Below are 27,731 nucleotides of genomic sequence, written 5' to 3'. Positions count from 1 at the left end.
CACAGCTACTTAACAATGGAGAGCATATTATTTTTAAATGAATTGTTCCTGAGTGGATTACTACATAAACATGCTACCACTTAGTGCCATTCTGAGGAGTGACTTGAGAAAGTCATTGGATCAGCTCGCCCAAATGAGAGCAGGCTAGGGAGCAGGGAAAAAAAAAACATTTTTGGAATACTGGATTGATTCTACAGAGAATGGACACGTCTGCAAACACATCATTAAAAGGATGCAATGAGGGTCAACTATGATAGTCTTTATAACGAATACTTCACCGACACTCACCAAGGGGGATATACAAGCAATATCATTTAGATGGCAGACAGGATCAGTTCCACTAATTCCCAGTGTGCATCAGCACCTTTAGAGATGATATACATGTATCAATGGAGTAAAAACAAAGCACAGGTTGGGGGGGGGGGGGGTGCAGGTGGGTGGAGAACTCAAATGACAAAAACATGGAAAGTTAAAATTTTTTTAAAAAAAGGTAAAATTGTATTTCACAACCACCAGAAATCTTAAAAGCACTTTACAGCAATTGGAATACTTTTAGAAAATGAAATCACTGTTGCAATGTAGATAATATGGCTGCTAATTTGCAAACTCACAAGACAGCTATTTGATTATAATCAGATCATGTTGCTTTTCAATCAGTGGAATGGAAATTTTGATATCCCCAGTAGGCCAGACAGGGCACCAATCTAACATCTCATTTGAAATGACAGCAGTCCTTCAATACTGCACTGAAGGAGTAGCAGCCTTGGTTTCTGTGCTCAGGTCTGGGAGTGGCACCTGAACCCAGAATCTTGTAACTCAGTGGTAAGAAAGCTACCAAATGAGCCATCTTTCCTTGTGGGCAGCACATACTGAAATAACAAAGGCCATATGCTAAGCACTGGTATAGCGTTGAGTCTATTTTGTCCATTTTTTTTAGGCCGAGAGAGCACGAGAGGTCTGCTTCAAAGTCAAAGTCAAAGTCAATCAAGTCAGCAACATTGAGGCCTTGGCTTTTATTTTTAAAAAGTTAGAACAATAGAAGCAGCCTGAATGGGTGTGGTCAAACACCCACAGAAACAGGAGTTTTTTTTTAAAAAGTATGAGCTTTCAGTTGCTGCTGGGGTCTTGAAGCTGGATGTGGAAGCTGTTTTCCCCTCTTCCTGCTACAGCTACAAGCTGGGGTTCACTTCCTCCTGCTAATATTGCATTTCAGATAAATCTGTTGTACTGAATTTGCCTTTGCCAAAAAAGTGAGCTTATGGGATGTTACTATACTTAGCTATTAAACAGTAGCTGTTGCAACAATCTGTTAAGTTTTCTAATAGAGTTAAATTACTCCAATCTCTTCTTTTTATTGTCTTAACTACAGTATATGAATAAAAATGTGTTCTGCTTTAAGACTGTAGTTTGATCAATTGAATTGTATCAAGAATACAATGGCTGGCACTTACCTGTAAAATAAGAGAAACGTACGGTCTAGGCTGTGTTTGGGGGTGGCGGGGAGCAGTGGGGGGGGGGGGGGGGTGCAGTGGCCTGGTCTGGTTCAGAACACTGGAAACAGTTAAAAAAACAGAGAATGCTAGAAATATTCAGCAGGTCAGGCAATAACTAAAGTGTTACAAGTCAAGCCCTTTCATCAGAAGGTTAGCTTCGGGTTTTGGACCCACCTCATGATCATATCTCTCCTAGATATTCAGCATATATTTAAAATAAAAAATTACTTTTGCAACTCATTGTTATGTGCAATACCTTCCTTTATACACTGAAAATCTCTTCCCTTACAGTATGGTAAATCAAAAGAATACTGCACATTTGGAATTAAAGTTCGTAGTAGAAAAGCAGGACACAGCCCTCTACATGCCAGAGAAATTTGCACTATAAGTAAACAAGACCAAAAACCACAGTGATGAAAACAACTCTTCACCATTTCCACATGAAATAAACATTAATTATAGCCTTACACTGATTAAAAGTGCCATAATGGTTTCAGTCAATAGCAGCTGTGGGCACGGTAGAGAGAAACTATCGCCCACTCACTGCACAAGTCAGCTTGCACTGATGTTTTTAGCTAGTTTTGGACCCAATAGTACATCACCAGATGCCCCATAATTCAGATTTTTGTTTTGCATCCTCACGATCTAACCATCCAGATGATAGGAGTTTTCTTTTTATTATAAATCCAGGCAGACCTTTGCCCAATGATTTAAAGACGAAGTATCTGATTCTCAAACATTCAAACTTGTTTCTGGCTTCAGCTCCATTACATGATCCAAAAGGTACCCTCCTGCTTGTCAACCAAGTGAGACCATAAGAACATAAGACATAGGAGTGGAAGTAAGGCCATTCGGCCCATCAAGTCCACTCCGCCATTTAAATCATGGCTGATGGGCATTTCAACTCCACTTCCCTGCACTCTCCCCGTAGCCCTTGATTCCTTCTCAGAATAATTTGTCAATCTCTGCCTTGAAGGCATCCAATGTCCCAGCCTCCACTGCACTCTGTGGCAATGAATTCCACAAGCCCACCACTCTATGGCTGAAGAAATGTCGTCTCATTTCAGTTTTAAATTTACCCCCTCTAATTTTAAGGCTGTGCCCACGGGTCCTAGTCTCACCACATAACAGAAACAACTTCCTAGCGACCACCCCTTCTAAACCATACATTATCTTGTAAGTTTCTATTAGATCTCCCCTCAACCTTCTAAACGCTAATGAGTACAATCCTAGGATCCTTAGCTATTCATCATACGTTAAACCTACCATTCCAGGGATCATCCGTGTGAATCTCCGCTGGACACGCTCCAGCGTCAGTATGTCCTTCCTGAGGTGTGGGGCCCAAAATTGGACACAGTATTCTAAATAGGACCTAACTAGAGCTTCATAAAGCCACAGAAGCACATCGCTGCTTCTATATCCCAACCCTCCTGAGATAAACGACAACATTACATTCGCTTTCTTAATTACAGACTCTACCTGCAAGTGAACCTTTAGAGAATCCTGGACCAACACTCCCAGATCCCTTTGCACTTCTGATTTGCAAATTTTCTCACCATTTAGAAAATAGTCCATCCCTGTATTCTTTATTCCAAAGTACAAAACCTCATTTGCTCACATTGAAATTCATCAGCCATTTCCTGGACCACTCTCCTAAACTGTCTAAATCTTTCTGCCGCTTCCCCACCTCTTCAGTACTACCTGCCTGTCCACCTATCTTTGCATCATCGGCAAACTTCACCAGAATGCACCCTAGTCCCTTCATCCAGATCATTAATATACAAGGTGAACAGCTGTGGCCCCAACACTGAACCCTGCAGGACACCGCTCGTCACCAGTTGCCATTCCGAAAAAGAGCCTTTTATCCCAACTCTCTGCCTTGTCAGACAGCCAATCCTCAATCCAAGCCAGTAGCGTACCTCGAACACCATGGGGCCCTCATGCTTGGCAGCAAAGTATCAATAGGAGAGGAAAATCACAGCCAAGCCCAAACCTACCCTCAATTTGCACTCAGGCATATGCAGCAAGGATTTTTGCAGGGTTCCAGAATGGGAAAACTGGCTGACTTCTACACCCCCAAAACAGAAATTAGAGGCCAATATGTAGGTTCATTTCAGTGGAAGCCACATTAAGTTCAAAAGATGGTCATACAAAAAAAAAAAGTAGGAAATTTAAGCCTATGGAAAGTTACTCCCATTTTTCAAACAGAAGTAATCTGTTATGCAATAATGAATCCATTCTCCAGTTTCAGGTACCGTGTCATAAAAACAGTCCTAATTAGTTTTGAACCACAAAGCTTATACATTGACTACAATCCACATGTGCAGTCAGGTTTAGACGAATATAAATTGCCATATGTAACTTTGATTTGTACTGTACTTCTACAATGTCCAAGGTTGCGACAGAGAACACAATGTACATGACTAGACTTGGTTATAAAAACCGTCAAATTCTCTTCCATCAAGGTTACAAAAAACATAAGTCTTAAAAAAGTAAATCTTGCAACTTTTTAAAACCAAGGGGTTTTTTTTCTATTTATTTTTAAACTCTTTGGTTAAATGATTGCTTGTATTGAAAGTACTTTCACACTACCTAACAACATAAAATATGCTATTATTTCTTTCCAATTTACTCTTAGGGTATGGGTACCACTGACAAGGCCCACACGTATTTTCTACCTGCTAAATATCTTTGGTTCTTCTTGAATCACTGCTATATGTTTGATGAAGGTAGCTCCACAATGCTGTTAAGTGCAGTTTTCCGGGATCTTGATCAAACAATCATTAAAAGGGAGGTCAATAATGTCCAAATCAAGACGGTGCACAACTTCCCGTTGATGTTCCCATGTCCCTCGAGGCGGTGAAATTGACATACTTGTTTAACACCATGTGAGTGAGTGAATGATGGCTAGATCATTTCTAAAACAAGGGTCATTATTAGAAAGGTCAATGGCAGATCAGGTCTCAAAAAAATGGCAACCTTGCCAAAACCAGATTTATTCTAAAAATTCTCTAAATTTTTAAAAAGCTTAATAGAAGTTTCCAAAGTTATAGTGGGATTGTTATTAACCACAACCTCTGTAATCTAACTACCACAAAACTACTGGGTCTAATTAGCATTTAAAACACCAAATTACAGTATTTCACTGATGGAAGAGATCTCATTCCATTACTAATCACCACAATTAAACAAATATCATTCAAGTTCTATGCAGAAGTCATCACTCTGGATTCCATATTAGTTCAGCTCAATTCTTTAAATCGATCAAGCATTACATTTGTACAAGAGGATGTGGTTTGCCATCAAAACAAAAGGCACCTAGTTAAGATGACAGCATTTGATCTACCATTTAGTAACTTCTGTGCATTACAGATCCAGGAATTGATGATTCTTCAATACACTGGTGGTGACTAATTCTCATATGATGATATAAATGCAGCAATTATCAGTGAAGGGAAAATCATGATCACCATGAAGCAAAAGGATGCTTTGCTAAAGAATACAGACTGCTTAGACAATGACTGGGAAATGCACAAAGATTAGGAGTGTGTCACTGAAATTTGCCAATTCTCTCTCTCTCCCTCTCTCTGACTAAAAAAAGCTGTAAAACAACAGAGTTCTGCACAGCAAGAGGAAAGTGATATGATGGACAGAAATCAAAATGTTATCTTTTTGAACTCTGCGAAACAGAGCCTCTACAGACAACAGGAACAAGCTAATAGCTACAATTCTAGGAACACTTGTGGAATCTTTGGAAGTTTTATGCTTATGCAAAAAAAATGTTCTTTGTATGTTAGCAGCGATACATATCAGAATTAAGTTGCATACACACAACTTGTGTGATGCTTTGCTTTGATAAAATTCTTGGATTAACAATTCAAACAGGAAAAGCTTGAAACTGCAGGGTGACAAACATATTTTAACAATTCACTCAGAGATAGTAAGAACTGCCAATGCTGGAGTCAGAGATAACAATGTGGAGCTGGAGGAACAGAACAGGCCAGGCAGCATCAGAGCAGGAAAGCTGACGTTTCAGGTCACGACTCGTCAGAAAAAGGGTCCCGACCCGAAACGTCAGCTTTCCTGCTCCACTGTATTCCTACAGCTCCAGACTTATTTTAATAATTGTTCCTTGTGAATTGCTAGTGCAACTTTTGAAAATAAAATCAAAATCATTCTTGAAATGCAAGGTCAGAACTTGTTGTGTGTCCTTATATGCCTCGAGGCAATGAGGTCAATGACGAGGGAGCCTTTGCCATGTCGGGGGTGGGGGGGGTGGTGTTTCTACAATGCAATTGCCAGGTGTGGAGTTACAGAAATTTAGCCCTGTGACAATGAAGAAACAGTGAGCTAATTTTGTATCTGAAGTGTCTGCAGCTTGGAGACAAAGAATGCTTAGATGTATCTGTAGCTTGCATCCGTTGAGGTGATGCAAAGTTCCAGCATTGAGGCGTGCTGTCAAAACAAGCTTCAGCGAGTTGCTGGAGAATTTAGACAAGTGAACAGAGCGAAGATCAAACACACCACTTGGTGCTGGATGGAGTCAGATGATGTTTCTCCTAGGACGAAGCAGACAAAACTAGAGGGCATAGGTTTATGGTGAGAGGGGAAAGATTTAAAAGGGATACACAGTGGGTAACTTTTTCATGCAGAGGGTGGCTCACATATGGAATGAGTTGCCACAGGAATTGGTAGAGACAGGTATAATTACAACATTTAAAAGACGTTTGGACAGGTACATGGATAGGAAGTGCTAGAGAGCGGGAGTGGCCATATGTAGGCAAATGGGACTAGTTCAGTCTAGGAAACCTGCTCGGCATGGAGGGTTGGGTCAAAAGGATCTGTTGTTTCTGAGCTGTTTGGCTATGACCCAGGCCCAGATATGATTTCACAGCAGTCATATATGCTTGGCCAGTGGAGTTCTAGAAAACAGATGAGTCCGTCAACATTCTTGAATCACAAGAGTGAAGAAAACTCAAAAAACAAACAAAAAATTCCATTAAAAAAGTTGGAAGAATTCATTCACACATTATCAAAGAAAAGATTCATGTTGACTTCAGAGCAGGTTTAGGTCAAATCGCTAAAGACAAAGACAGGAAAATAGCTTTTTTAAAAAAATAAAAAACACAACTTGCCTTCAACATTGATGGTTCAGTGTCCTACCACAATATGAGCCACACTTGCTTGAGCAGCAAAAACAGGCTTTTGAATCATAGCACTGAATTCATCTACATGGCAGCAATTGGATTGTGTGGCCCTAGGCTAACAAGAGCATTATTGAAGGAGTGATAGAAATGCAGTGGCACAGAGAACACCAGCACTCAAAGACAGTTCAGGATATTAAAAAAAAATTGTTAATAGGATGACAGTATCACTGGCTAGGCAGCACCCCTAATTGCCCAGACAGCTGTTCAGAGTCAACCGCATTGCTAAGAGTCTGGAGTATAAAAAAAGAGCAGACCAAGTAAGGATGGCCGCTTCCTCCGCTAAAAAGAACATTACTGAACTGGATTGGTTTTTCTGACAATCAACAATGGATTCAGAGTCATCATTAGGCCCTTAATTCCAGATATTTTTTATTGTGTTCAAATTCCACATCTGTTGCAGCAGGATTCAAACCCAGTTCTTGGTCTCGCAGATTAACAGTCCAGCAATAACACCACTTAGGCCATCACCTCCCCCTCAAATATGCACATCTGAATGAGACAGCTTAACAGAACAGTTCACCTGTTGTCAAAATGGTGGGAATTGTAGATGAAATTGATCAGTGGAAACGTAACCCTCCATCAAATCAGCCCTTCTCAGAGGGGGAAAAGGGAGGTCAAACACGAACACTCAATCTCAGCCAGCTCTGGGGTACCTAATGAATCACTTCCAGAGTGCTTTTCCTGGAAGTTACAATTTGTTATTACTTCACAGTGATTCTTTTTTCACTGAACTTTTGGACACTGAGCATATCAACTGCAATACACATGCTTCCATTCAGATACATCAATTTTTCTAGGGCAAATATAGGACATGCAGGAGGTTAGCAAAGCTAGTGCACTGGCTGAGGTTCAGGGAACAAAACACTTCACAGAAAAAAAAGTGTCAACTGGCTCATGCCCCGCTTCCCTCCACATTAAGGGAAAATAAATCAGGGTACTGCAATCCTGAGATTCCTATATTGAATTATCCATTAATACGGTGACAGACATTGCAGATAAGAAAGTGTACTTAGCAGAAAGACTATCATTTGCCAGCATCCAACCCGGACTAGCACGTGCAACTAAAAGCAAGTTAGGGAATAGAACACAATCTGCAAGATATACAAATTAAGCAAAGAACAATTAATATTGGCACTTTTGTTTCTAATAGACTTTCTTTAGAAAAAAAAAAAGAATTGTACATGCTTCAATGCTCAACTTTATCCTCTCAATCTTTTGGCAAAATTTTGCCATCTTCCTATGACCTAGGGGAGGACTCAATTTCCATCACCTACATATTAGTGACCACTATGTGGTAGCAGTTGAAGCGGATGTTGAACTGTACAACCAAGCAGAACAGAAGTCGTCAAAGGATGTCACACTTAAACTGTTCAATGGTCTGATCAAACCATATTCATGAGCACTGCTCATAGTTCTGGTTCCCAGTTCAAGCCCTGAAGGGACTGTAGGTGTTGAACCAAGGCACTGGTAACTACAACAAAAAACAGCCAAGAAAATTGCTGGAGAAACTCAGCAGCAGCTGCAGACAGAAACAGTTAACGTTAAGTCCAGTGGCTTCTTCAGTGCTCACCTGGTAACCACTACCAAAATTATGAGGGAACGTTACAAAAGTTTAGCTTTAATAAACACCAAGACAAGGCGACTTAAGAATCAAGAGCAGATCAGCCAGCCTATCTTACTTGTGTAGACAAGTATTTCGAATAGGACACTAGAACAAAAAAGGTAGATTTAGAATATTAACTCAACCGCATATCAAAAAAAAAAGGCCCAAGCGAAAACAGGTTCCAACTAGTAAAAGACAAAGGTAGTCCAGTTCTAGAATTACATTCTAGAGATTTCCATACTTAGTTGAAAAGAATCCACCATGTTTTCCAAAGAGCTTAATTTACAAGTTTCCCACATTACATAAAAATGTTGTTACTTTAGGTTAAGAACAAGAAATAAATCAAAAATTCTCATAAGGACAAATATAATAACTATTTAAATAAACAACATAAAACAGCACACTTAAAACCATTCCTCCCGCCCCAAGGATATGTTAAACTTTAAATTCTAGTTATCCATGAATATTGACGACGTTATTTCTCCAACTATGGTAAACAGAATGCCATGAATCATAGTTGCTCAATATACAAGGAGGTCACAAAAAGAGCCTGCACTGCCACGCTCTCATGTGGACTGCATGTGTGTATATTGTCCATCTCACACAATTCAAGCAGTCTTTCATTCAAGCCCAACCCACTTCGCTGTATTAATCTAGTTAAATGACAACATTGTGCTAGAGGAAGGCAGGCTTCATTTAAAACTTCAAAACATTAACATGTTAATCATTTATTGTATTCACTAACTCGAGGTGCTTCGACATTTAAATGCTTCTGGTTGAAGACAGGTTTTCTTGCCAGACTCCGCATTTGTTAACAGAAAGTCAATGACTCCCTTGTGCCAGATTCTGCATTTTCCAAGGGTATTCAGAGACACCGCCAATTCTGATTGTCCACAAAGCCTGGTGGGGGGGGGAAAAAAAAAGAGTGGGACCATGGAATGTGGTTAATAAACCTGAAGGCTAAGAGGTGATGCAGTCAGCAGCCAGATCTCCTGCCAATTAACTAAAACTAAACTCTTTTTATTGACCTCACAGCTAAAGAGAAAAACTATTCTTCCTATTTATCCTATCTCTGCCCATCAGTTTTGTACATACATTATCAGTATCCTCTCCAACCACATAACGTTCTCTGCTCTCAGAAAAGCAGTGTCTGTTCATAGCTGAACTGTTCCAACCACAAGCCACATTCTGGTGAATCTCTTCTGCACCGCTTCCAGTACAATCACATTCTTAGATAACAATGTGTAGGGCTGGATGAACACAACAGGCCAAGAAACTTGAGCCTTTCTGGTTAGCACTGCTGCGTCACAGCACCAGGGACGCAGGTTTGATTCTAGCCTTGGGTGAATGTCCATGTGGAATTTGCACATTCTCGTCCCGCCACCACCCTGCGCCACTGCACCCCCCCCCCGCCAAAACACTCAGACTCTGCATGAGTTTGCACCCACAGTCCAAAAGATATATTTGTTTCACCAGAATTTCTACAGCACAGAAGGAGGCCATTCAGCCCACTGAGTCTGCACCAACCCTTCAAAGAGCACCCCACCCAGTCCTATCCTGGTGCATCCTGTAACCCCATATTTACTGTGGCTAATCCAAGCCTGCACATCCCTGAACAATCCAAGGTCCTGTGGACATAGAACATAGAACAATACAGCGCAGAACAGGTCCTTCGGCCCTCGATGTTGCGCCAACCTGTGAACTAATCTAAGCCCATCCCCCTACACAAACCCATCGTCATCCATATGCTTATCCAAGGACTGTTTAAATGCCCCTAATGTGGCTGAGTTAACTACATTGGCAGGCAGGGTATTCCACACCCTTACCACTCTGAGTAAAGAGCCTGCCTCTGACATCTGTCTTAAATCTATCACCCCTCAATTTGCAGCTTTGCCCCCTCGTACAAGCACGCACAAAGGTGAATCTGAATTTGTACTTCCAGCATTGTATACCATTGGTTATATGCTCACTTGTATTGTTAGTTGTCCAAAAATGATTCACCTCACTTCTGCAGATTAAATTCTATTCGTTTCTGTAGTCTATGCCTTTCCTCCTTTATCACACCAACAATTTTTGTGACATCTGCAAATTGGTGATCATATTATCTACATTCACTCTTGGATCAGTTTCAAACACGAATTGGGCGATTACTTTGCGAAACATCTCCATACTGTCCATATGAGTGACCCCGACCTCCCGGTTTCTTATTTTAAAATGAACCATCTTGCTCCCATGCTGACATTTGCGTCCTGAGCTTGCAGCAAGACTTCAACAAAGCACAACACATCATTTTCCACTTGGGCACTTTACAGCTTCTGAAGCCTCAACATTGAATTCAATAAACTTCAGAAAGTGACTGCATCATGTTTTCCCTCAATTTTTCTTGCGTCCTCTTCTCCCTGCTCCAACCCTTGTTCCCCCACAAGCACTTAGTAGCAAGCTCCAATTCTCTCCCTTTCACATTTTAGTTTACACCCATTTTATATCCTTCCCCCACCACCATGCTTTCTTCATTAAGAACCCCTTTGTCTTGTGTGTTGGACCTCCAAAGCACCTGCCTTCTTGCTCCTTCTGTATCTCTACAGAAAGTAGATAAAATGAACCTATTTTCCGGCACCTTTCACTTCTGAACAGGGTTCATATTGGACATGAAACATTAACTGTTTCCCTCCACAAATGCTGTCCAACCTGCTGAGTTTCTCCAGCATAGTGTAGAAAGTACTACTTCTGTACATAACTTGTTTTCTCCAAAATACACCCCTCCAAATGGGATGAGCGAGAGCGAGCTCGAAATCAGCCAGTCGCGTGTGTGCACACCCGCAAGAGCTGAGACACAACAGTGGTGGCAAAACAGTGATACAATATACGATGCTTCACTATGCTGAAGCAATACTTACAGTCACCGCTGACTACCATTAGTCATGATTACAGGACAACCAAAAAAAGGAAGAGTAGTCCAGGTTCACATGCTCATTCCTTACAAGGTTTTGAAAACCATACCCCATAATAATTGTGCTGGGATTAGCCCTAGAGGTGTTATCAAGTCTTACAAAGGGAGCCAACGCGCTTTATGTTCTCACCTCCACCCCTTCTCAGTATAAACAGTAACAGAAACAAACTACAACCTGGTGCCGAAACTGCTGCACGAAAACGGGAGATGGAACAATCGCCTGGTATTCATCGCGATTTGACCAGTTTCTATTTCACAGCTCTGAAACAGAACTACATCTAAACTTCTAAAGCCTCATCAGGAACTACTTAGAGCAGAGTTAGGAAATTCCAACTAGCAGCTAACTAGGGGCAATCTATTTTTGAACATTAAAAGGATTTGCACCTCACCATCAACCTTGCAATCACCTTCTCCTCCAATACTGGTAGTCAAAGTATGTTCCTCTGAATGTTCAATCACAACAGAGAGAGGTCAAAAGGCTCCAGACCTGTGCTGGTTACAGAATACTTCAAAAGAAAGGAATATTTTAATTTCATTCTTGCTACTGCAGTGAGGAAACTGGCAATTTTCATTTACTGCCAAGCGCCCAATCTCAATGCATCCCCGATAACCAATTATACTGTAACTTGTAAAGACTTGATTTTTAAATTTTAAATGGAGGACTAAGTTATTCTATAAAATAGAAAGTAAACTACAGATGTTGGACTGAAAAAAAACTAAGAAAAAGTGATGGAGAGATTTAGCAGGTCTGGCAGTATCTGTGGAAAGAGAAAAACAGTTAACATTGCCCAACAGGCCTGTCCTTTGGAACAGGAGATACAATACAGCACAGGAGCAGGCCCACCACCACCCCCACCCCACCAAGACTGCATTGATTCCTAGTCCTTATTTAGACCTGCTACTTATTGCCCATGCAGTTTCTATCCCTCTGCTCACCTCCCATTCATGTGTCTATCAAAATAGGCCTTAAAAGTTGCTAACGCACCTAATTCCACCATCTCCGTTGGCAGCCTTCCAGGCACGCACCACCCTGTGCGAAAAAGTTTGTGCACTTCTCCCCTAAACTTCCGTCTCTCACCGTGAACTTGTGTCCTCGTCGTTGACCTGTCCATTCTGGGGAAGAGCCTTTGATTATCCACCCTCTCAATTTTGTAGGCATTTATCAGGTCACCCCTCAGGTTGGACTCAATGTTTACTGTTTCTCTCTCCACAGTTACTGTCAGATCTGCTGGGTGTCTCCATCACTTTTTGTTTATATTTCAAGTTAACCTCTTGTTAGTGGCTGAAATGCCAACATAATGGCACCCAAACTAGTCACCCTGCTGGTGGCAGGCTGCCAAGAGATTAGGCAAGCAGCGGTACGATATACCAACATGCCAATGGAACTGGAAGGGTAGGAGAATGGTGTCATAATTTATCACAGTAAGAGACAAAAGTTTAAAGAGACAAGTTTAAAGAAAGGTCTACTGCTGAATTTCAAAACTAAAGACTTGTTTCAGGCAATACCGTTCATTCAACTATCTACTGAAAACACCCAAACACTCGATAAACAGCACTGACTGCTTAATGTGATTCTCCATACCAGGCCAATGAATAAGTGAAACAGAGGATGCAGATGGGCATAGAAAATGAAGAGATAATGCAAATGTCAAATAAAAACAGACCTGTAAAGGCTGTACATCAGGAATTTCATACGTTCAGACTATGACTTCATTGAATGCCAGCAAACATTGACAAACCAAAAGTAGTAAACAGACCAAAGTTCCTGCAAGTTACACAAGATGTTGTTCTCAAACATCATACTCATGTCCTTAACACCACATATCATTTTTAAGTAATTCAATATTACATAAAAGCGCTTTCAGATGTTTGAAACAAACACATAACTGCTGGTTGTTCCAGGGCAGGCTATGACCAATTTAAAAATGTATGCAGGATATTTGCTGGCTGCTGAATTTTGTCTCAGCGTTATCATCGGGCAGGTCAGATTCCAGAACGAAAGCTGGCTTGATCGATCGTATTTGGTTTTGTTTCTAGTTTAACAAGGTGATCGTTCATTGAAATGCAAACCATCAAATATGCAGCATTGGGTTTTAACACTAATATAAATTTTAACTTTAGAAATTAAGATCAAATAGAATACAAAGCTATTTACAATTAGCACAATACTTAATATTTCCAAACACAGCTAAAATACAATCCCATCTATCCTAATAACATTGCTTTATTCAAACAATAGACAGTAAGAGTTCCCAGCTCTATCATATCAATAGATTTGACTTACCGGGTTCTTTTGATTCATGATCTGATAATGTCTTCCTTGATTATTCACACAACTGATCTTACACTTCACCCTGAAGAAGGGTCATACCCAAAAATTTATTTCTCCTTTCCTCCAGATCCTGCCTGGCTTGCTGTGTTCTTCCAGCCTCCTGGTTGTCTACCATATTCTTAGACTTTCCCAGCTTCAAATAACCCCTCAGGGTTCCAACCAAACACTTCCGGAATGGAACTTTCTAAGTGAAAATAACTTTATACTACGATACCCTGTTTCCTAACTGTTCAGTCATATTCCAGTACATTAACTTACGACTCTGTAGGGTACACTAAGCAATCATAGTATATTTTGTTAGCATAGCAAAAAAAAGAGTCCATGTGTAGTGTGATTATGGAGTGTAAGATTTACATATATAGAAAAATGTATTTTTGAATTTTGAACTAGTAGCCTATGGAGTTTAACAACTAATGGTATTTTGTTCACATTTGGAGAGTTTACACATGAAATTTATATAGTGTAGGCTATCTAATGAAATATTCTGGGCTTTAAGCTTAAAAAGGAAACAATGATAACCTTCCTGTTTTAGTTTCAATTTGGCAGATTTCTGCAGGGTTTACAGCTGAAGACTGATACTTAAAACATTGCTCCTGCACAACTGAGGAGATAATTTCTTAAAAACAAAACAAATCTCTAGCAACTCAGATTAAGGAGCTTAGTATTACCTTCAGACCCAGAACTGCTCAAGTAAAACACTGAAGGAGTTATTTGAAGCTGTGAAAATTTAACACTCAGCCTCTTAGAGCCTTCATACACTTTTCAACTTCTGGAAATTGATGTCACAGTTAAATAGGCTATAGAGATGATACAAACTTTTCAGGGACACTCTGGCCCAGTTGGCCGAAGCAGATGGTAGCAGTATGCCTCAGTCCGGATGAGGTGGAATTCCGTGTAGGCTTTGGCTTCCATACTGTTGCTGAGTTCAGGGATCCTAATGGCACCTCATATCACAATATCAGATCAGACCTCAGATATCAGATGTCCACGTTCTTCAAGGACATCCCAGGTGCCCAAGTTCTTCAAGGACTGCAACTTCCCCCCCGCAGTGGTCGAGAACGCCCTTGACCGCATCTCCCGCAACATACCCTCACACCCCACCCCCGCCACATCCACCCCCAGAGGATCCCCCTCATTCTCACATACCACCCCACCAACCTCCGGACACAACGCATCGTCCTCCGACACTTCCGCCATCTGCAATCCGACCCCACCACCCAAGACATTTTTCCATCCCCACCCTTGTCTGCTTTCCGGAGAGACCACTCTCTCCGTGACTCCCTTGTCCGCTCCACACACCCCCCCCCCCCCCCCCCCCCCCACACCCGGCACCTTCCCCTGCAACCGCAGGAAGTGCTACACTTGCCCCCACACCTCCTCCCTCACCCCTATCCCAGGCCCCAAGATGACCTTCCATATCAAGCAGACGTTCACCTGCACATCTGCCAGTGTGGTACATTGTATCCATTGCACCCGGTGTGGCTTCCTCTACATTGGAGAAACCAAGCGGAGGCTTGGGGACCGCTTTGCAGAACACCTCCGCTCAGTTCACAATATACAACTGCACCTCCCAGTCGCAAACCATTTCAACCCCCACTCCCATCCCTCAGACGACATGTCCACCCTGGTCCTCCTGCAGTGCCACAATGATGCCACCCGAAGGTTGCAGGAACAGCAACTCATATCTCGCTTGGGAACCCTGCAGCCCAATGGTATCAATGTGGACTTCACAAGCTTCAAAATCTCCCCTTCCCCCAGTGCATCACAAAACTAGCCCAGCTCGTCGTCCCCCACCCCCCCCACTGCATCCCAAAACCAGCCCAGCCTGTCTCTGCTTCCCTAACCTGTTCTTCCTCTCACCCATCCCTTCCTCCCACCTCAAGCCGCACCTCCATTTCCTACCTACCACCTCATCCCGCCTCCTTGACCTGTCCATCTTCCCACGTCCTCACCTATACTCTCCTCTCCACTTATCTTCTTTTCTCTCCATCTTCGATCCGCCTCCCCCTCTCTCCCTATTTATTCCAGTTCCCTCTCCCCATCCCCCTCTCTGATGAAGGGTCTAGGGCCAAAACGTCAGCTTTTGTGCTCCTGAGATGCTGCTTGGCCTGCTGTGTTCATCCAGCTCCACACACTGTTATCTTGGATTCTCCAGCATCTGCAGTTCCCATTATCTCTAAAATAAAAGATGTTCTTTACCTGCCCACTCTTTGATCGTTTTCTTAATTTGCAGCACACGGTTAATATTTTAAACTGAATATTCAGAATTTAAGTTAAAGTAAATACCACGTGTTATCTTGGTTTGTGATCAAGATATTGTGTTGTCTTGTAGGTTAAAGACAAAGAATATGTAGGGACAATACAGTCAAAACCAACTAAATTAAACTGTTTGATTTGTCAAAGACCTAAAAAGGAGTTAGAGATTAAAATGACCTTTAGTTCTCTTTTTCTAATCTCCCAAGATATTCACAACTGTAGTCGACATAAGGAGATGCCTACTATCAACATTTTTACAGCTCCAAACATTTACCTCAGGCTTTACCCTAAAATCAGTGGAAACACAATCGTTGCCAGCATGGAAAGATTCCAAACAAAATACATCCATCTTCAAATGCTGTTGGGAAGCTCTCAAGTTTGCTCATAGACCTGTCAGTGATGTACGCTGCCAGAACACAAGAGAGTCTGGAAAAACATCAGCAGGTCAGGCAGCATGTGCAGGGAGAAACACAATTAACATTTTACATCAATGACCTTTTATCACAACTACTGGGTATTTTTAGTTTCTTTTGTTTATGATTTCCAAGTTTTGGAAATTGAATGAGGAAGGAAACAAAAAATCTAAAAATCTTAAAAAGCTGAAATCAAAATGGAAAGCATACAGCTGTGCATAAGCAGGAAATCCTTCATTCGGGCTGGAAGTTAAGATAGAAGCACAGGATCCCTACAGCACGGAGGCAGGCCGTTCAGCCCATCAACTCCACGCCAACCCCGCAAAGAGCATCACACCCAGATCTTATCCCTGTAGCCGTGGCTAGCCGACACATCCCCTGGATACTATTGGCAACTTAGCATGGCCAATCCACTTAACTTGCACATCTTTGGATCGTGTGAGGAAATCTGGAGAAACAGACAGGGGGAGAATGTTACGTGGAATTTGTACAGTTGCCTGAGGGTGGAATTGACCATAGTCCCTGGTGCTGTGAGGCAGCAGTGCTAATTACTGAGTACTGTCTCTTAACATGTAGACAAACTAACTGGCTAGTGTCAGTGTGCACACACGTCAGGATCACCCTCCCCCTCTTCACCTGATTTTAGAAATATAATCTTTTATTCATTTCTCCCTCAGATTGCTTAACACCTCTGTGTTAATCTTTTCAAATGCTATTTGCAGTTAAATTGGGTGAAATGAAACAGATTTTTTTAAAAAAAGGGACAAGGAGCAGCGATACAGAACAAAGAAGGGAGAAATCAGGTGAACAATGTTGTTAATTCCCAAAAGAGGAACTCATGGCTCTGGCCAGAAAGAAGGTCTTTTTGAAAATCTGAGAAGGAAGTGGTAGCAGCAGCAGGGTGACAAATACCATTTGTGGAGCAAAGTGGATGGCTATAATTAAGCAAGGGATGGAGAAAAATGCGTACCAAGAGATATGGAACAAACAATAAAAGGGAGTAATAGATGCAGGAATGTGAAATTAAAAAACAATGAAATAGATCTGACAGGGATTCAAAGAGATAGCAGATGGTGCCACCTATTTATAAAAAAAACTCCCTGACAGTAACAAAGCAAGGTTCTATTATTATCTGACTTCATCAAAAACGTCAGCCTCCCAGGTACATTGAGAAACACACCCAAAAGAACTTTTCCAAAGATCCAAGCTTACAATTTTTAAAAAAATGCTTTGCAACATGTGTAGGCTGAGAATGAAACTTCTTATATATTAAAAAGGAAGTCCTTTCCAATGATCACAAGCAGAACCAGTTATTTAAATGAACTATTCTCCTTTGTGACAGCTTCCCCTCCTGGCTTTTCAGTGAAGTGAGCCTTACTATAGAGGAGTGCTGGAATTATCTATTGGAAAAAGACAGCCATCAGCTGCGAGACTTTTCACATTGTACAACAAACTGCAAATAAAGAGCTACATTGTAATGCTGTTCACTTTTACACAAGGAAGCAAGAGTTAAACAACAACACCACCTCAAGGGATGCAAAAGCAACAGTTTAATAAAGATTCACAATCTTGCATCATTTATGTCCAAAAGTTGGTAGATAAACATATTGCTGTGATGTGAACATTAGCCTGTGTCTACTCCAGTTTCCTTTTATGTGCCAGTGAGTAGATATAGGAATGGTATAATCTGAACTAATGTATTCACCAAACATGAAGCTTGTGTGACTACATTAACACTGTCCACGCTCAGGATCTCAGTAACTATTTGCACCATTAGCCATGAGGTGGAAGATTCAGGTAGTGGAGTGGGAAAAAGCTTCAAGCTTCCCAATGCAAAGGTTAAGTACTAGCTTGCGTCTCTACCACAGGTCTACTGCTTAACAAACTGCATTGCTTCTGTGCTACTCTTGAACAATCACAAGATCTGCACAGGAGTTAAAATTGTGCTCCCATCCCTTGAGAGTCCGTTAACACACAAACACACATTTACTAACACTTCTAGTGCACAAACAAACAAGACAGCGGCAGAAAAATAAAAACCAACCACCTTGTCCCACTAACATTACCATGTATCCTCCGGCTCAGTTGGTAGTACCTGCCTGCCGGAAGGTTGCAGGTTTAAGTATCACTCCCGGACTTTGTGTTTTGTTGCAATGGTTCTGAAAAGGGTTAATGTTGGAGACTGCATTAAGCTCCATCCAATCTGACAATGTCATACACCTTTGGGTGGGTGGTGGTGGATAACAAACAGTCTACTTCAAATTGTGCTCCTGAGATGCTGCTTGGCCTGCTGTGTTCATCCAGCCTCACATTTTATTATCTTGGAATCTCCAGCATCTGCAGTTCCCATTATCTCTCTCTACTTCATAATTCCAACTGTATCAGCTGCCTCAACATTGTGTTTCAAAGTAGCCGCAGCAATCTCTAACTTACCAGCGTAACGCACAACTGTTGGCATCGCATTATAAACCGCATGTTAAGACAAATGCAGGAACTTGGACCATGTACACAAAACACCTCGATCCCTACAGCGTTATCACTGGTGCTTTCGTCACAACATCCTGTAAATCCACCGGCAGGAGAGCCGTACCAATGAGCGCGAGAGAGAGAGAGAGAGAGAGCCCTCTCCCGCACCAACATTCCCAGTATCCCGGCATTGTAATCACGACCGGCTGTGATCGTGGGAGCCCTACAAAACAACTTCCTAAAAACACAAAGGGCTCCATTCCCTAAACAATTCCCATAAGCCCACCGACATGGGAATCTCCTGCCCTTGAACATACAAGCTGGAGAACATTCCACGAAGGTGCCTATCACTTTGAGCATCATTCAGTTGAGCACGTGATGTCCATAGGTCAGCTGCAGAAAGATTGCGCAGAATCCAGAAAGAGATTCTCACCAACCGACCGTACAGTACTCCCACCTGCTTGTGTCTGGCCCATATCCCTCCAAACCTTTCCTACTCAGGTACTTACCTGTATCCACCAATGCCTCCTACAGTTCATTCCATACGCTAACCACTTCACATAAAAAGTTGCCCCTCACGTCCTTTTTAAGTCTTTCCTCCGCTAATAATATGCACCTAGTTTTGAACTCTCACCACCTTAAGGGAAAGGCCTTTGCTATTCATCTTATCAACGCCCCTCATGATTTTATAAACTTCTATAAGATCACCATTAAACCTCCTACACTCCAGTGAAAAGGTTCCAGCCTTTAGAGCCACTCTATGGCTCTAAATACCGCTTCTTGTTAAGACTCATTAACGGTTCACTCTTACCAGAGTAACCCCAAGGCTCTGGCTGAAGGGAAGCAGTGGTGGTGGCACCCTATCCCAACATTAGCTGGTGTGGATGGATTCTACAGCACACACAGACTTGGATACAGAGGAGCTTACACTCCAGTGCATTAGTGAGTAAGTACCATCTTTCAGATGTTATAATAAACTAAGATGCTGTGCACTCTTTTCAAATAGATGCAAAGATTTCATGGTGTTAGCTTAGTGCAGCAGAGTTATCCCTGGACTCCTGCTCAATAATGACCTCTCCATCAATGTCTGTGAAGTACAGATTCAGACATCACAATATTGTTGTTTGTGGAAACATGCTGTGTATAAACTGGCTGTTTGCTTCCTACCTCCCAGTATTAAATACACTTGAAAAAGTACTAGGTTGACTTTAAATGTGCTTTGGGGCATCCTACTGCCATGAGGGGGAACTATAGGGAAGGAGTTGGGATGCGAGTTTAATGAGATCACTCTCAGGTGGTCTGGTAGGGACACAACAATAATGACGACATTCCATGATAAGTGCTGGTCTCAAATTTTCATTGCATTTCAAATATGGACACAAATATTGAACCACCATTCTTCTTTACTGAAAGAATCAAAATAAGACAGGAGGGGTTATTCATCACACTGCTCTTACTAGATGTAGGTATGACACGATTGACTGCTGAGTCTCCACATAGATCAGCCAGTCTACTTCAAATAATTCAACATATTTTGAAAGTCTTTGAACTAATTACACACAATAATAAAGCCTGCAATTTTTTTGCCTTTGAAAACAAGTTTCTGAGCACTTTCTGGTCTTAAACTCCCAGTTTAAATGACATTTCAGTTCAAACTTGAGGAACACATGAAAAGTCAAATCCTGGTGAGTTGATTCTATGCAGTAGCACTTTAACTCCATTCAATTGGGAAACACCACATTCCACAAGAAATCCTATGACAAAATGTATAAAGAGAGGACACCGAGACAAATTAGTTGCTTTCCTAAATGGTGTAGGCAAAACAGGAACCATTGGAAATGAAATAATCAAATTGCGTCCTTCAGAAATTATGTCAATTTTAAATCAGTGCCAGGACGTGGGACACCTAACTTATGGCACATAAAATGACAAAAGTCAGTAAAAGCTGACACATTCCTGGAATACTGTCTCCCTTTCCCCTGTCAATTGCCTAACACATCTTTCCACCCCTTAACCCACAGAAAATTCCAGACACTGTACATCAAACCCAGAAGCTGATGACTAAAACTGGACTAACTTGAAAAAACAACTAACTCAGGAGGTGCTCCCATGCTGTAAGACCGGACTCAAATGTTTGGGAGAGGGCAAGGGCATCAGCTATTGTATAGGTATGGCATTGACACCAGGCTGCAGCAACTGCAAGCAGGGGCCACAGACAGAGGGCACCGACAGAGCAGAAACAATCGAGACTGGTGGGAGTGGTGGGAGTGGTTTAAGGGGAATTGAAAGGCCAGGTTGGTGAGACGTCATGCATAAAAAGGAAGGAGTATTATTCCGTCTAAATCCTTGAATTCCCCCCCCCCGACAATATTTGGGTCAATCCACAGCAGGAGGACTGCTGCAGTTCAAGGCAGCAGCTCCCCACCACCTTAAAAGGGCAACTAGGGGCTGGCAATAAAGGCTAGCCCAAGCAAACAATGCCCACAACTCATGAAGAGATGAAAGAAAATGACTAATAGCTACAGTGGTTTACACTTGGTCATTCCTCTTTCTATTCGTCCAGAAGTGGTGTTATAAAAGGCACTTGCCTAACCAAAATGTTCAATGTAAAATTTAAAAAGAGCTAAGCCTGACACAAGTAGTCTCATTAAAGTGAAAGCAGTTTGGTTGTCTGACATCTTTAAAACCAAAAAGGCAGGATTGAGGCATGTTGGGCTTAAAATAAGATTGTGAGATCTCAGTTGACCCAACCCCATCATCTGCTTTTGGGGAGTTAAAATTTCTAAATCACATCAGCAAATGGAAACAAAATCTCCACAGCAGAAGTAGACTGATTGATTTATTGTTGGCACATGTACAGAGATACAGTGAAAACAAGTGTTGTTTCGCATGCTCTGCAGACAGATTTTACCATACAAAGTGCACCAGAGAGTCCACCAAAGTGCAGAACAGAGCACAGATGCTGCTTGGCCTGCTGTGTTCATCCAGCTCCACACTTTGTTATCACAGAATACAGTGTTACAGCCACAGAGAGACTGAGTACGAGATCAGAATTAACATTTCAGAGGTCCATTGATAACACGCAACAAGAAAGATTTGCATTTATTTGGCACAATCTTAGCGAGTCCCAAAATATTTTACAGGTAATTAAGTAGCTCTGAAGTACAATCGTTGTTGTAATCTAGACATATGGTAGGCCCTTACTGAAAGTAGGGATGATATTGATTTCACACTACATGTACATGTATGCTTTAAGAACGGGACTTCAGTTTTCATAGTGATGGTTGAACAAACATTCCAGGCAGAAAGGACATTTAAAAAAAAACTTATTTGAAATACTTCCTCTTCAACACTATCAATCAAGTCTACGTTAGTGGCATGATCTCCCTTGGATTCAGTGGAATCTTCTTCCATTAACAAACAATATGCACAAAATAAATGAACTTGTCAGTCAATGAAAATATGCAGAATACTTCTTGCTTCTCCTCCACTTCCCTTCAAGTAGTACAGAGCATTTTGTCATTTCTGTAACGAGTCACCACTTGACAATCCTCACTTCATTGTCACTATTAAAACTGAATTTAAAAGTTAGAAACCAAAAATTACACATCCAAAAAAAAAAGGTACTGGGGCCCATGACACAGACACACAATCATGAAATGGCCATGACACACTAACTGTGCAGCTTTCCCTTGATGCATCATTCATCGAATAAACCTATTATCTTATCTGACCATACCAATAAGTCAAACAAGCAGCAAGAAAAAAAGTAGTGTGACTCACCTGTACAACATCTATGCCTCTTTTCCTAGAAAGAGAAAAGGACAGGATAAATTAGTGAAAAACAGAAATATACACAGTTTCAAGGCAATAAAGTTTAAGAAAAACATTACCGACCCACATCAAATGTAGATCAGCCTCTACTTTCCAGCAAAAAAAATTCTAAAACATTTTTTTCCTCAAAGCACAACAGCAAGAATTAAGTGAGTATTTGCAATCATTTTAAACTGCACAGTTAAAACCACAAATTGTTTGTTTTCATTTTGTCGGTCGTGCCAAAGATTCAGCCCATTTTGGTCATAAGTGAGCAAACAAGCGTGCAAAACAAAAAATCAAAAGTATTTAAAACTGTCTTGCGCTGACCACTATGGCTTTAAGCTGGCAGCAGAGTCAATTGTCCTCACAGAACATTTTGACAATAAGATATTTTGCATATTTCTAAATATGAACCTGACACCAAAATTCTACATAAATAAAAACTGAAAGAACTGCAGATGCTGTAAAATCAGGAAAAATAAAGTTGAGGAAGGGCCAGCCCCTAAACACGAACTGTTTTCACCTTGATGCTGCCAGACCTGCTGAACTTTTCCAGCAACTTTTTTTTGTTACCAAAATTCTACCTCTATAAACATGTGACAGCCAATTCAAGCAAATCCATTAAGACATTCGTAATTTTAGCCCTCCTTTTAAAAAAAAACTTGGTTGATGAATAACACCAAAATTGGAGGCGTAGTGGACAGCAAGGAAGGTTACCTCAGTGTTCAAGGGGATCTTGATCAGATGGGTCACGGAATGACAGATGGAGTTTAACTTGGATAAATGTGAGGTGCTGCATTTGGAGAAGGCAAATCAGGGCAGGTCCTGAGGAGTGTTCCTGAATAAGAAGACCTTGGAGTGCAGGTTCATTTCCTTGAAAGTGGAGTTGCGGGTAGATAGGATAGTGAAGGTGTTTGAAATGCTTGCCTTTATTGGTCATTGCATGGAGCATAGGATTGGGAAGTCATGTTGTAGCTGTACAGGACATCAGTTAGGTCACTTTTAGAATACTGTGAGCAGTTTTGGTCTCACTCCTATAGGAAGGATATTGTGAAACTAGAAAAGGTTCAGGACAGATTTACAAGGATATTGCCAGAGTTGGAGGGATGAGCTACAGGAAAAGGCTGTATAGGCTGGGGCTATTTTCCCTGCAGTGTCAGAGGCCAGGGGGTGACCTTAATAAAATCATAAAAGGGGCATGGATAGGGTAAATAGGCAAGGTATTTTCCCCAGGTTGGGATTGGGGCGGGGGTGGAGGAGAAAGGAGGAGGCCTGGTGGGAAGAATCCAAAAACTAGAGCGCATAGGTTTGAAAAAGGGGAGGGTAAAGATTTGAGAGAAAAAAAAGGACCCCAAAAAAAAAGGGACAACTTCTTCATGCAGACGGTGATGTGTGCATGGAGTGAGCTGCCAGAGGAGGTGGTGTAGATTGCTACAGCTACAACATTTAGAAAGGCATCTGGAAGTGTACATGAAAAGGGCTGATGGGATATGGGCCAAATGTGACTAGATTTACATAGGATATCTGGCTGGCATGGACAAGTTAGACTGGGAGGGTCCGTTTCTGTGCTATAAATCTCTAACATTTGGAACAAGCCATTAAAAGGGTGAAACTCCCCAACAAAATCTGACCTTCCCACTCAGGGTTCTGCAGCATCAAGGGTAATCCAATTGTGTCAGAAGCCAACACCAAGGCCAGAAAATAATCCTAACAAATAGAAACAAAATCCACTTCACTTCAATTGATTCCATTACCTCAGCAATCAGCAGAAATGAGGGCCATTGATTATCTTTAAAGATGGTGGCAAATAGACCCTCATTAGGCAGGGATCAAAAAGATTATTGGTCTAGATGGGAACATGGAATTGAAGACACAAACTGATCAGTGTAATTGAATAGGCCAGCAGGTTCAAAGAGCCAAATGAGTTACTTCTGCTTTTTTTGAGAGCAACAGCACAATAACAAAAATGTTGTGTTACAGACATCAAGCTATTCTCATCATAGAATCTCAGAATCCCCAGTGTGGGAACAGGCCATTCAGCCCAATAAGTCCAAACAGACCTTCTGAACAGTATCCCAACCAGATCCATTTCTCCAACCTCGCCCTGCATTTCACAGAGCTTAAGCACCTAACCTACACATCCCCAAATACTATGGACAATTTAGCATTGCTAACCCATCCAACTTACATATCCTTGGACCGCAGCAGAAAACCAAGAACACCTGGCAGAAATGTACGCAGACACAGGGATAATGTGCAGACTGCACACAGACAGTCACCCCAGGCTGGAATCAAATCCAGGTCCCTGCAGTAGTGCTAACTACTGAGCCACTCAGTCGTGGTGCTACCATGTGCTTCACCCATAGTTTCAGGAAAGTTGTTTTTTTTTGGCCAAACTAATATTTCTCACCACCCCCCCAGGGTAACAAGGTGTAGAGCTGGATGAACACATCAGGCCACGCAGCATCAGAGGAGCAGGAAAGCTGACGTTGTGAGCCTAGGCCCTTCTTCAGAAATTCCTACTATCTAATATTTCCCCCCCGCCTTAGATTAATGGCATCTTCCTTTTTTGCCATACTCTTCAATTCTTTCTTATTCAGGAACCATTTCATACTGTTGCTCAAATCATACAGTCATACAGCACAGAGCCAGGTGCTTCAATCTGACCAGTCCGTGCTGGACATAATCCTAATGTAAGCTAGCCCCACCTGCCTGCTCCTGGTCCAAGCCTTTCCATATACTCGTGTGCTTATTTACAGGTCTTTTAAGCATTGTAATTGTGGCCACATCCACTTCCTCAGGAAGTGCATGTCACACGTGAACCACCCTCAGTGTAAAACATTCGCCTTGTGTCTTTTTTAAAATCTCTATCCTCTCACCTTAAAAAAAGGTGCCCCCTAGTCTTGAAATACCCCATCCTAGGAAAAGACAACTACCATTAAATCCAAGATAACAAAGTGTGGAGCTGGATGAACACAGCAGGCCCAGCAGCATCTCAGGAGCCCAAAAGCTGACGTTTCGGGCCTAGACTCTTCAGAGAGGGAGATGGGAGCGGGTTCTGGAATAAATAGGGATAGAGGGGGAGGCGGACAAGAGAGTTGCAGTGGGAGAGAGATTCCCCGAGGTTGGTCCGGAGGGAGGAGGGTAACCTCTTCAGGTTAGGCATCCCTGGAAGAGGCTTCGCAGTGAGGCTAAAATTGTACCATTAAATCTATCTGTACTCCACATTATAGAAGTTTATAAAAACATCTCAGCCTCCTGCACACCAGTGAAACAAGGTCCCAGCCTATCCAGCCTTTCTTCATAGTTCAAAAAATTCCCATACCTAGCAACAACTTAGTAAATATCTTCTGAACCCACTCCAACTTTATAATATCCTTCCTGTGACTGGGTGACCAGAAGTGGAGACAGCATTCCAGAAGAGCCTCACTGATGCTTTGCACACAATCTGAAGATGACTTCTAAACTCCTATACTCACAGGACTGAGCAATAAAGGCAAGTGTAATCTAACCATACTAGTGGGGAAAAGAAAAAGGCCAAGAAAAACATAATCAAAAGAAAGTTTAAGAGAAAGGTGTAAAGTCCAGGTACATGGAAAAAAGAATCAAAGTGCCACAAACGAATGCAAAAACATTTTTTTTAAACAAAAAAAGGTGACAAAATGCTGGTCTTGATACTACAGGAATAGATTACCAGGAAGATGAGGTAATGTGTCAGTGTTACAGACTATTATTCAAGTCACATCCAATGCCTTCATCATTGCTGGGCAGGACAGAACAGAATAGGCTAGGAGGAAAGATTTCTAGAATGAATTGAATTCAAGGTTTAAACTATAGGAGGAAGATCTACACAACTACAAATTCTGGTTGCAGTCCCTGGAATTTAGAAGGGTAAGTGGAGATTTGATTAAAGTTTGTGATTACAGGTATCAAAAATCGATAAATAGGAGAAAAACTACTTTTGAAAATCGAGGAGTCTTGATCTAGGGGAGAAATAAAAATGTCTGAAAATTAGAAGTGAACAAGAAATGAAAAACATTACTCTTCACAAAAAAAATGGCCATTTGTAACTCACACCCATGAAAAAAGCAAATTGATGAATGATTATGTTTAAACAAAAAGTCCTATTTGCTAAATCAAAAAGTATTAAAGGATATGGGGCAAAGGCAGGTATGTGGAGTTTGATCACAAATCACACACGATCTCTTTAATGGTAAGTGGACTACTCCTGTTCCATACTGTGTCTCTTATATTCAGTGTCCAGTAATAATGCCACATTTCCCTTAATCCTTTTGAGGGGAAAGTTCCATTTTATTATTCTTAACTTCCCCAATTTTATTTTTGTCCTTAGTCATTAGATATATTTCATCTGCCTTTAGGGAGGAGAAAGAAAGGAATAATAACATTTTACAATTCTGTCAACATTTGATATAGTGATTACTAATGATAGCTGCCATTCTCAATGGCTGAGAACAATTTAAAAAGATGATGTGCGATGAAACTTGGGAGTATTGTAAACCATGAGGACAACAGTGCAGAATTTTGAGAAACGACACTGACTAATTGGTGGGATCAGTGGGTGGCTGATGACAGATAAAAGGTTCAATGCAGGAAGTAACAGCTGATGATTTCCTGGTTGGAAGAATAAAAGACTAAAACAGCATAAAACAAATGTACAGCTATAAGAGGGGTGCAGGAGCACAGGAACCATGAAGCACAAGTGCATAAAATTTATTAAAGAGATGGCAGGAGAGGCTACAGATAAGTTAAAGAACAAAGAACATTACAGCACAGGAACAGGCCCTTTGGCTCTCCAAGGCTGCGTCGATCCAGATCCTCTATCTAAACCTGTCATCCATTTTCCAAGGATCTGTATCCCTCTGCTCCCTGTCCGTTCATGTGTCGATCTAGATACATCTTAAATGATGCTGTCGTGCCCGCCTTCGCCACCTCCGCTGGCAACGTGTTCCAGGCACCCCACCACGCTCTACATTAATAAAGCATACCAGTATTCAAGGCTTCATTAATACAGGATAGAGTACAAGATCAAGTAGGAGCCTGCATCTAATGCTGGGCGCTGCATTTTACAAATATGTGTTGGCAAACCCGAGGAGTGTAGAAGAGGTTTCAGAGAATGGCTCCAGGGATGCAGAATTTCATTAAGAAAATAGATTGATTTCACAAGCTGGGGCTAA

At 41.5% G+C, this 27,731-nt stretch overlaps 1 protein-coding gene across 3 annotated transcripts in view; it reads right to left on the bottom strand.

Moving 5' to 3' along the window:
- The window catches only part of itpk1a (inositol-tetrakisphosphate 1-kinase a), a 222,824-nt gene that overhangs the window by 157,336 nt on the left and 37,757 nt on the right, over window positions 1-27,731 (bottom strand). For 2 of the 3 annotated variants that reach the window (XM_048537571.2, XM_048537570.2), the window contains exon 3: window positions 22,504-22,528. The exons of the other annotated variant lie outside the window; for it this stretch is intronic. In XM_048537571.2, coding sequence (XP_048393528.1) covers window positions 22,504-22,528 — 25 coding nt within the window. The remainder of the gene's footprint in view (window positions 1-22,503; window positions 22,529-27,731) is intronic. 3 annotated transcript variants of the gene reach the window in all.

This window comes from Stegostoma tigrinum, chromosome 10, assembly GCF_030684315.1.
Source record: "Stegostoma tigrinum isolate sSteTig4 chromosome 10, sSteTig4.hap1, whole genome shotgun sequence".
Taxonomy (NCBI): Eukaryota; Metazoa; Chordata; class Chondrichthyes; order Orectolobiformes; family Stegostomatidae; genus Stegostoma; species Stegostoma tigrinum.
Note: the sequence above shows the minus strand (reverse complement) of the source record. Positions and strands in the feature narration are given on the sequence as shown.